This window comes from Anguilla anguilla, chromosome 3 (assembly GCF_013347855.1).
Source record: "Anguilla anguilla isolate fAngAng1 chromosome 3, fAngAng1.pri, whole genome shotgun sequence".
Classification (NCBI taxonomy): domain Eukaryota; kingdom Metazoa; phylum Chordata; class Actinopteri; order Anguilliformes; family Anguillidae; genus Anguilla; species Anguilla anguilla.
The window spans coordinates 65,899,562-65,911,021 of NC_049203.1; the positions used below are offsets into that span (position 1 = coordinate 65,899,562).

Sequence of the window (11,460 nt, forward strand, 5' to 3'; positions counted from 1 at the left end):
GTCACTTTAATAGAGGTTTTGTGTCCTACACTGTGAAAATTCCTTAGGGGCAGGATAAACATGCTTTCCTGAAAAACTAACTGTGTGAAGCTGCCTATGCAGATAAACTTGCAGTTCTTTCAGAAATTCTGTGCCTCGCCCTTTCGATCACAAGCAGACATTTTCATTTTTGAATTTTATCTCCATATTTAATAAGAAAATGGATGACTGGGGCCTCAGATGCTGTAAGCCAGAGGTGGGTCATGAGGGACATATCCGTTTCTGGTTTTCATGTCAACTTTGTTCCTTAATTACTTAAAGTAGCCCAAACATTTATGGCATCTGAGCATGTTAGCTACATTTATTGATGACCGCAAGAATGATAGCTGAAGGCTGTTCTTGTGTCCCTATATGAAACGTTTTACTGTGATCTCATCTACGACTGAACCAGTATTAGTGCTCACAGCCAGTTAGCTCATTTAGCCAGAGTAATTGGGGGAGACTAAAACCTGCACACACACCAGCCCTCCAGGACCAGAATTGCCTACCCCTGTTTTAAGTCCAGGACATCAAACTCCAGGCCTGGAAAGCTGCGGTGTCTGCTGGTTTTTTTTGGCGCATTTCAGCACAAGTGATTAATTCAAGGCATTGATTGGCTAATGAGTCCACACGTCTTGTTCTGGGAGTTTGACACCACTGCCTTAAGCCTTCACTGGGCGTTTCATTCAACTTCTCTCGCTACTAGTGATACGTTACGCTGACAAAGCCGCCAGCTTGCTACGCCAACTGTAAGCATGCCGATTCCAGATAACATTCACCAGCACTACATGAGCGTGCACATTGACCAGGCACCATAGTCAATATGCAAAATTTAGTCGTGAATGAGGGAGGAAAAGAAAAAAAAAAAAAAAAAATATGGCAGGCTATATTTCACCGACGTGCTTATGGGAACTGAAGTCCAGAGGAAGAATATAGCCATTATTTATCTAAAAGGACCAGACATAAAAACAAACAATGATCCGCCTGCATTCACCAAAACAGATGTTGTTCTCGACTGTATTTCTGAGCGCACAATTTCAGTCCTCGTATTTTAAGCAACTGCCTTTTTCCTCCACCCCCCCCCCCCCCCCCTCCCTCCCTCCCCCCCCCCCAAGCCCTGTGGTTTTGTGAATGCAGCCTGTTCATCGTTTTCCCCCGATCCGTGTCAAGCCTTACCTGGTGGAGTGAAAGGCTTACAATAACCACACCTGCCGGTCCTTTGCCGTCTCAGGGAGCGCGTGTGAAGTCGCTCATTAGATGCATTCAAGGCTGTAATTGTCAAGCTGGTTGCCTGATCCTAGAAAACGAACACCCCTGAAATGCAACAGGAGCTCACTACATGCAAGGTTTTCTTCTTTCCCCTCCTCTACAGGATTACTCTGCGCTTTCAGTATAGAATAGGTGCTATTCAACTGGATTCACATTCACTGAAGTCTAACATGGTGGAAGTATTTTGTGGGCTGGTACTAAAATTTATTCTCAATCCCCTCCTCCCCCCTCCCCCGCCCCAGCTTTTACAAAATAATACTCATGGTTTACTCAAGGGGATTGAAGTCCAGATGCTGAAATGGCACACATTTAACTCTCAAGACTAATTACTTAATGCTGCAACTAACAAATCCCAAAATTTCAGGTAGGCCTCTTGACCTCCCCAAATTTCACCTCCCTTTAAAGATTGAAGCAAAAAGACATTTTCTTTCGTCAAGGCATTTTTTAAAATTTATTGCATAAATTTTCGTTTCCAGACGATAAGTATTGAACATTTAAAAAAAAAAAACATTCCGTTCAGAGGATTTTACCAGATAAAGTTGTGACTCTGCAAAGAGCTACAGGAACTAACAATGTGTGAGCCTGTAGTTTTCTCTGCCTCCTCTCCACAGTTGACCACAGAAGGTCAAAGGTCATAAGCTTTCACATGTCCTGTCCACTGCCACTTTCGCTTACATTTTACTGAGAATAAAAAAAAAACAAAAAAAACTATAACCTCCTATTTGTAAGTGGCCAAATATTTAACATAAAACCCTTTTCCGATTGATTAAAGGAAAAAGGAAAAAAAAAAAACATTGCTTCCTATATTTCATTTTCCTAACTGGTCCCTTTTATGGGGACCATTTATGTTCAAAATCAAAAATAAATTCAAATACAATTTCCCTTCATTTTTGATATGAAACCGCATTTCCCCTGTCATACACAAAGCTCTCCTTTCTTTTTACACCATCCCTCAGATTGAGATAAGGATGCCTACTTCCAGTTAACTTGTGAGGCCCCTAATTGTAACTGCCAGTTGAACAGTGGCAGTACATGTAATAATGGGATGTGTACCAGTGCTGGAACGAGAGATTCTTGGGGGAAAGTATTGCTTTAACACTGTTAGTGCCCATTTCATACCCACAGAAAGACTGGCAGTAGGTCCTCTCATATCTTAAGTCAAGCAATTAATACAACCCAGACTGAAAAATCCTTAATGAATCATGCCCTGTAAATCATATACACCCCACACACATCAATGAATAAGAAGATCCACACACACACTCTTGTGACTGTGCCAGCTGAACACCGTGTCTTGGAACAAGAGTAATGATAGGTCTGGTTAACCAGACAGGTTTATGGTTTCCACTCCATCTGAACCAATTACATAATGGTACTAATCGTTAGGCTCAACAACCAAAGGTGACCTGGACACAACTCTTAATCTATCAAAATGTACCATGAAGCTCAGATGGATCAACAATATGAAATATTTCTGGCCCTTCAGGACCAAGGCGTGTACCTTGTATAACACTAAGATCAAGCCATTTTACTTTTTTTCTTTTTTAGGCCAACTCCAAATGTATATACTGTACTCAAAATCCTATATTCCCCATGTAGTCTTGATGACGCAAGCAATAAATATATCCTACAAACTGAGAACACTCATTTACATAACCCAAACCAAATCTGAAGGGGGGGGGGAGCATTCATCTGTGGTAAAGTCAGTTTGGCACAATGTAGCCAAAAAGAAATCTTGTCCTGAGAAATTAGTTTGAGAAACTGCGGCTTAGGCCCTGTTCAGACCTGTACTTTGTATCTAGATGTATCCAGATTGTGTCTAGATTCAGTCTAGACGGATGCCAGTTCACACCTGGCATCAGAATGCGTCTCCACATGCATCTCGAGTGACCACTCGTGATCAGATCTCACTTCCCCGCTCAATATGCAAATAAACACGTACATCATTTCCGTTTGCAAAGACCAAATGCGTTGTTGTTTTTAACCGGCGAGAGGCAGCAATGCACTACCTGAGCCTGGTCTGCCGGAAATTAAAAGTAGTAGTAGTTTGCAAAGACCTTGGCGCACGGGCAAAATCAAAACAAAAACAGACTGGATGATCGGATCTCAACGCGTCCTCAATGCGTCTTGGGTGCATTCACACCTGTAGTTAGAGCTGTCCACTTATGATCGGATCACCCAAGACGCATTTTAATGCCAGGTCTGAGCAGGGCCTTAGAACACTTGATTTGAGCCCCAGTTTCACACCTACGAGAGAGAAACTGACTGCTTGCTTGGCATGTGTACAATTCTATAAACTGCAAATGCCGCAAATCTTAGGTGCTTATGAGCTGCAGCAAGTTCTTTCAAATACCCAGCGGCCATGTCTCCATTTTTGTCTTTTTCTTCCTTAAACCAGAACTGCACCAAGTATCAGGTTTCATAAACTAAGCAAACAAAGATAACTGATGAATATCCGATGTGTAAAAAAAAAAAAAAAAAGACCACTCAACTCTTACAGCTTCTGTTACCTAGAGAGCCGTTCTTGAAGGACTAGGTGTATAAGTGAGGAGCGAGCTATGGAAGAAAGACACAGTAATTACAAGTGATGGTCATGAAGGCAGTACGAGCACTGGGGTAATGGTGGGCGGCAGTGTAGTATGATGGGTATGGAACCTAACCTGAAGGTCACAGGTTCGACCCCCGGGCAGGACACCGCCGTTGTACCCTTGAGCAAGGTACTTAACCCGCACTGCTTCAGTACATAGCCAGCTGTGTAAATGGATGCAATGTAAATGCTGTGTAACAAGTTGTGTAAGTGGCTCTGAATAAGAGCGTCTGCTAAATGCCAATAAAAGTATTAATTTAACCCAGGGGTGGGCTATTCCGGTCCTGGAGGGTCTGGTATGTATGCAGGTTTTAGTTTCCACCAGTTACTCAGGCTAAATGGGCTAATTGGCTGGATACACCAACACTGGTCATGTCATAGATTAGACCACGGTAAAATGTTTCATATGGGGACACAAGAACAAGTCTTCTTCTGCCATTTATGGTCAAGAAGAAATGTAGCTAAAATTGTCAGATACCATGAATGTTAGGGCTAATTCAGCAATTAAGGCCAGAGGTTGGCGTGAAAACCAGAAATGGATACGGCCCGCGCTTGCCCACCCCTGATTTAAACCACTCGAAAGAGAGCTCCCATGACAACTATTGCAATCATGATTAATTCAGAATAATATCCCGGTGTCCTAAGTGGTCCATGACATTGAATGCCACAGAATTTAGTTAGTACTTCACGTTTTTAAAAACTCGACCTAAAAGAAATTTGCAAGCTCGTTTGTTAATACTCAGGATTATAGCTGCATGGTGACAGATGCTACTCCCCAATCTCAAAAAATTGTGCGCCTTGACATAGAAAACAGATACCATGAGACAGGTGGATCTTTTCATACTTGCTTAAAAAAAATCTAAAATTGAGTTCTAGGCTTAAGCCATTTTTTAAATGGTAAAGATGCAATCACAGACTGCACTGGTTACCAAACTTAAACTAAACTGCAGTAACTGCAATTACACTATTCTGTGGAGAGTATGTGTAGCATGTGTGTATGTATATATACACACCCACACACAAGAAATTTGGCATTTTACCCATTTAAAATGCAACAGAATGTGAACAGCTCCTGCTTTCTCAGTCTTGATGAGGCTTTTCTTGAACGACTTTGCATTCGTACTGGAAAGACAGAAGAGGAAGAGTGAGACACCATGGCAACAACTCATCACCTTTATGACATCACTGATTAGCACTGAAACTGTAAATGAATGGAACTACCATCACACCCCAAAGAAACGCATACATTACAATAATCATTACACAAGATATAAAAGCATTAACTACAAGACTGTTACAAACTACAAAAACATTTTAAACAGGGCTACTCCGTTTCCTAAATCCACAACCAATCAATGTTTGTATGGGTTTTATCTTTTATTTTATGGGCTGCCAAGTGGCTCAGCCAAGGCACTAGCCACGGATGGACTATGTGCATGCAAGGTTGCCGGCTCACGTGTTGGCTGTGTCATACATGAACTTAGTGACACATAAATTAAGGAGAAAGGGTTTTTTTTTTTTTTGGTTAAAGGTTTAAAAACAAATATGACTGTCACCACTGGGGAAGATGTCAGTTCAATAAAGTACAGACACGTTCAGAAGACCAGGCCGATGAGTTTAATCATACAGTGAATTTATCTTTTTATAAAAAAGTTTTGGCCGGAGCAGAGCACGACACACACAGAACCCTTCAAAACCCAGGATTCATTCCCCTGGTACGAGCCATGAACTGAAACAAAATTTAACGATACAAGCTCGCACTACTAACAGTCCATTCGGTGCCATTTGTACAATGTCTCACCAAAGCCAGCTGACGTCCTATGTTTCCCATCGTTATTACACCCGCAAAGAAGATGCAGGGCAGCCAGGAACGTATGTAGAGAAAGTCTGGAGACGTATACCTTCAGACAAAAGAAATAAAGATAAAGAATGTCGTAAACCGATTTAAAGTGTTCTAAATTCCAAGCACGGACACTTAAAAATAACATAACGAACGTAGGTATGCGAATGATGTGGTCATAATGTACACACATTTAGCACCTGAGCAGCACCTTTATCACCACGTATTTTTTTATTAACGTTTGCTTGAGAGAGATGCATGTTTTAGTGTCTTTTTAAATTTGAACCATGACTAAACAAAGACTTCAAGGTGTAACATGAAAAAAATCTGAAAATCCATCTCCAGTTGTATTACCCAGTTACGCAGGGTTTGTTCAGGGTTTTCGCAGCATAATGTCGAAATTCACGGGCATACTCACTGAAAGACCCCGTGATACACCAGGAGCTGGGTGGCGAGGGTGGCCAGGAAGGCGATGCCGACGCCCAGCCCGAACCCGCTCCGGGAGCGGTCGAACGTCCACCACAGGCCGATGGACAGGGCGGCCAGGGTCAGGGACAGCTGCACGTTATTCGCAAAGTCCACCTTCTGATCGCCGGAATTAAGGAGCTTAGGCAACAAATACAGGGTCACTACAGGTGAGGCAAGCCCCCTGTGTGCAAACCACACCTGTGCAGAAACCACACCTGTGCACCCACTCAGAAAGTCATTCAAAGTACCAGAGAAACATACAGCTTATGGTAGTCCACTAGCTAGTCCATTAGCTACTTCATCCCTAACAGGCCCCAACAAGGTCCAGTAAATGGACTTGCACAACATTTTCAGTGTTGCCTTAACTATTTTGCTGGAGTTAATACTGAATAAATCAGAGTGGGCCAAAGAGCTTACATCTTCATTCAGGTGGTCTTATTAAAACGTGACTGTTATAAAACTGACGTTCAACAGCACCCATAACTTAAATACTTGTCTGTTTTCTTTGCTTTATCATGCTGACCTTTGCATGTATATGCAGTGTGAAATATCCCCCTGCCAAGGGACCACAGGTGGACATTAGCCATTTAGCTAACTCTGGCCCTCTATGCACTGAGGCTAGCTGCAGAGGTGTTCCCTTTAAAAAAAGTACATGGGATACAGACACACTGATATTTCAAGAAGTGAAAAGGCACTTAATGTAGCTGCGTTTAACTTCCAGCAATAAACTTGAGATTCAAACGAGAGCTTAAGAACGAGCCGGTAACCGCTACACACGGCTCCCACGCTGACCAGTGTGCTCTGCATTCTAAAATGGCGCCTGTTTCTCCTCCCGCAGTTCCTCCTTTCCGCGTGCCGCTGACCCACCCCACCCCACCCCACCACGTGCGGGAGGCGGGTGCCCACTGCCCAAAAGGATACGGCGCTGGCGTGGTTGATGCCCACGAAGACGGCCACGCAGCGCATGACGCTGGACCACTCGCGCTTGAACTTGTGGGGCTCCCCCAGGCAGCTGTCAATGCAGGGGTACAGCAGGCCAATCGCAGCTGCGCACACACAGAGGAGGGCGGGGCTTAACAAGTAAGGTGGACAACTGACCGTTCATCACAGGAAAAACGACACGCATACTGTGAGCTCAAAACTGCAAGTTTACCTTAGTCAGAAATATTAACAGCGAATGTATTTGGCAAGAGAAACCATTTTGATAGCTATAACTACACTCAAAATTATTTGTGGAAGATGCCTTTTCCATTGCTGTCCATCACTTCCCACAATTCTGTACTACACCTATAATCTCACAGGAATCACCCGTCATTGTGAGATGATCATCTAGAGGGGGGTGGGGTTATACAGCCAAACACAGAAACAAATTTTAGCATGTTTTATCAAACACCTCTGAAACTTGGATTTGAATAGCCTGACAAAAACAATGACACAGAGTAAATGCCATGCCGAAAATGATCCTTCCTCTAAAATAAACAAAAAGTTAGGTCAAAGTACAGTAACAGAACACACGGGCTATATATAGAAACAGCTGGGCAAAAAAATTGTGTAAGTGGAGGGTTTTGGCTTGAAACAGTGAGAGCAATGCAAAAACATCAAGATAAGCAAAGCTAAAACCAGGGACTTCGATCATGAACTTGTGTCCAGTCTTGAAGATTGGCATTGACAATTACTTAAAATTCTCCACTTCTCTTACATATATTTTCCCTTTACCCTGGTCATAGAATAAATCAATGCACAATAACACATTCTCAGGGTTGTACAGTACACCCATTTGCTCCTAAAAAGTGACGTGTGCCAACTGGAAAAACAATTTAGGAGCACACCCAATTGGGATGCATTAATGTGCTCCTAAATCTTTCAACTTAGGAGGACATGTGCTCCTCTGAAAAAAATGTTAGTGTAGAACCCTGATCCTTTAACACATAACGTTAAGCTTGATGACTGAACCTTGCCCAAGCCGTAAATGTAAAAGCAGGGCTGCCCAACACTGTTCCTGGACAGCTACCGTCTTGTAAGTATTCACTCCAGCCCTAACAAAGCACACCTCATTCAGCAGCTAGAGATCTCGTCGGGCTGCTAATTGGTAGAATCAGGTGTGCCAAATTAGGGGTGAAATGAAAACCTACAGGATTGGCAGATCTCCAGGAACACGACTGGGCAGCCCGGTGTAAAAGTAAGATGGAGGGGAGGCCTCCAGTGGCGTAGCGCATAGAGCGCTTTCCACGTGCTCATTGCGAGCCGCGACGTTGGCGGTTCGAGTCTGTTCGCATTTCTGTCCCTCTCTCACCTCCTAGTTCTTCCTGTCCCTCTACACTGTTATACGCAAATAAAAGCTGAAAAAAGCCCAAAAAAATATTTTTAAAAAAGACGGAGGCGGAGGAAGAAGAGCACAGGAAGAAGGCGTACCCGAGGCGGTGCCACAGCAGGGCGGGACCCACCAGGCGGACGAGAAGATGCTGGCGATGACGTCGGGCGGGAAGAGGGTGACGTTCCGCTGCACCTGCAGCAGGTTCAGCACCAGCGCCAGGAAGACGCCCACGGAGAACAGCATCGTCCCGCGGATCGCCACGTTCGCGGCGCGGCTGGTGATGACCGCCAGGTACGGCCCGCGGGGGGGCGAACCGGGCTGGCCGTTCACCTCCGCCATGGCTGTCCGAAAGCGACGGCGGTGTCAGGCATAAAAAAAGCGCCCAGCCGCCAGCGTTCTTGCCGTGGACCGGACCTCACCTTTGGCCTAGAATGACAAACGTGCTTGTTAATTGAATGTACACACACACCTCAATACGAAAAAGGCACACCGTGCAGGATTTTCTAGCCTTGCTGTGGTCCTCCCTGTTTACAATCGAAGAGGTCTCCTACTCCGGGTTCAACCCCCACCACTCACTCCCAAGTAGCCGACCAAGCCACTGACACCAAAAGGGTAGCTAGCTAGCTAGCAACAAGCCACAAGCCTGAAGCCAAACCACAAGCTCAGTAGCCACACCCACCCCTCCCCACACAGAAAAGAGCAAAACGTCCCGAACACATTTTAGAATAACAAATACAGGTAAAGGTGCAAAAAGTCAGTACGTAAAGACAGAGACTGCCAGGACATTATAGATGCGCCTTAGCATGATTATTTTACAGTATTTTCAAGGTAAAACTCCTGCATTGTATGCCTTTAACCGTCTCCATATGCTTGATCTGATAGTCTGACCAGTGACGCTATTCAACCCTATCCACGCCAAAGATGTACGGTTATGAACTGGCTAATATAGACACAAGGATCAGCTAACTTTTCATTTCTTTATGAATACATTAAGCCAACAAATAAAACCCGTTTTCCACTTTACAATAATATTGTATAGAACACACAGACAGACCTGGGCTAAAACCCTCACTGGAAAAAATGTAAATTTCTTACCAGAAAACATTCAATACACAAAACACGGAAATTTAAATTTCAGTTCGAAAGCAGACATTCAAGGTCTATTCAGTTCGTTTAACACACAAGTACACTGCCCATAGACAAACTTTGCATATTCATCCTGTTTCATAACTGCCGACAAAGGGCATTTCTCGGAGTTACACCTGACCTGTTCTACCGAAGCCAAGAAATAAATGCGGCATTAACTATTTCGCAAACATGGCTAACCGTGAACGTAGGATTCCGCTTGTGCGCGTTTGAAAATAGTGTTTGCCCTTTACGTAAACGCAATTACAATTAACAACGAATCACGTTAAATCTGCACCTACAGCTATGGTTGACTGGGTTAATCCTCACGAAATTATCGTACGTGGTCTTCAACTATTCCGATAATGTGCTCTTTTCAGGCAATTAAGTCAGCTAGATAATTATTGCGATCGTTTAGCTAATATATAACTGGTAATCTAACGTCAGAAAGAAAGCAGCATATAAATTCGACGGCTACCAAATTGACTATGCTGATGGCCAACTGCCTATTCATTTAGACTAGTGTTTACGGATTTAATTGTGCAGCACTAGCTACATTAGTTGACTGAAGACAGGTTACACAACGTGGCACAAAGTAGGTCACCACGGTACCGGTGACACGTAGATTCACCCAAATACTCTAGAAATCATTCATTTCAAGCAACACCTCGCCCACTGTATTAACGTTAGCTAGCTAGGTAGCCAACTAGCAAACCGAAACCATAGGCCAAACAGGCCTACTCACTGCCAACTAGTCTCGAGGCATTTAAAAATGGCCGGGTTGTTGCTTGTAGACAAATTGCCTTAGCTAACAAAACATAGCTCGACTTAATAACAGAAGATTTACGAACGCTAGTACATGCAACACAAACACGTAGATCCACAGTGAAGAGCAAATTAATTTCACAGGTGTTTCTTGTAACAAGCTAGCCTGCCGAGTTAACTTGCAATGTGTAGCGACATATTTACAACATAGCTGCCCTTCGGTACTTACCTCTTTTCAAATTGTTAAAACTCGCGTTCCTCAGCCATGTTACACATGGCATGTTATTAAAAGAACACCTCGCCGAAAATAATGGGAGGTTACGCGAAGGTATATTTATGAACAACTAGCCAGCAAGCTAACGTCGCTATCCGGTAGCTACAATCTTGCTCTCGGCGACCACATCATTCCAGTGCGTGTCATTTAAAGACTATTGGACGCTGGTACGTCCAATAAGAATCAAGTTAAATGACGTAGCCGCCTAGGGCAAAACCGTTGTGTGGGTTTGCCAACATAGTGAACAAACAGTAGCAATTATATAATGTGAAGCAAATAATAGTAAACAAACAATGGCCTACGTGTATAACGGGTTCAGACACAGAACACAAAATAGAGCCTCTCCATAATTAATTAAAAAATTTAAATTAGTTACAATTAAAGAAATACCACACACTAGAAATACAGCATTAACAATAATAAAAAAAACCTCCAGGTTTCTTGTGTACTGGGGTGTTACATCTTGCCAGAAAGTCATCCCTGGTCATCACTACAAAAAACTGAGTTCACGATTGACCTGCCTGTTTAAGTAAATGTAACAAATATTGATACAATCTCCTATGTGATGACTTATCCCCAATGTTTACAGCTGTAAAACAAAATAAAGATGGCTTAGAAAGCAGAGTGAAATTCACCATAAGATGAGTCTTATTTGATGACTCAGTGCAAAACTAGGTTCACATGTGAAATATAAAATTTGGAAGAAACATAGCATTTTGTTTACAGAACAATGCCTGGTACCCTACAAAGTAGAATACATCATTCAAATTTTGTTTAAGGAAAAGTTGGAAGATTGGGGT

The 11,460-nt window shown here is 43.2% G+C and overlaps 1 protein-coding gene across 3 annotated transcripts; it reads right to left on the reverse strand.

The window, feature by feature from the left end:
• Positions 1-1,714: 1,714 nt before the first annotated feature.
• LOC118223949 (insulin-induced gene 2 protein) lies at positions 1,715-10,796 on the reverse strand. 3 transcript variants are annotated; one of them, XM_035411058.1, is made up of 6 exons: positions 10,616-10,796; positions 8,595-8,922; positions 7,104-7,228; positions 6,133-6,299; positions 5,676-5,775; positions 1,715-4,996 (listed from the first exon to the last, which is right to left on the reverse strand). In XM_035411058.1, exons 2-6 carry the CDS (start codon positions 8,833-8,835, stop codon positions 4,955-4,957), a joined length of 675 nt encoding a protein of 224 aa, XP_035266949.1. In that variant the 5' UTR covers positions 8,836-8,922; positions 10,616-10,796; the 3' UTR covers positions 1,715-4,954. The 3 variants fall into 3 exon arrangements, with proteins under 3 accessions (XP_035266949.1, XP_035266950.1, XP_035266951.1); XM_035411059.1 differs by lacking the exon at positions 10,616-10,796 and adding an exon at positions 9,592-9,726; XM_035411060.1 differs by lacking the exon at positions 10,616-10,796 and having other exon boundaries at positions 8,627-8,756.
• Between the last annotated feature and the right edge of the window lie 664 nt (positions 10,797-11,460).

Coding starts and splice junctions, on each gene's coding strand:
- LOC118223949 (XM_035411058.1), bottom strand. CDS start 8,835: ATGGCGGAGGTGAACGGCCAGCCCGGTTCGCCCCCCCGCGGGCCGTAC. Junction 5,776..6,132: donor GTGTATCACGGGGTCTTTCA/GTGAGTATGCCC, acceptor TTTTGTCTGAAG/GTATACGTCTCCAGACTTTC. Junction 4,997..5,675: donor TAGGACGTCAGCTGGCTTTG/GTGAGACATTGT, acceptor CTGTCTTTCCAG/TACGAATGCAAAGTCGTTCA.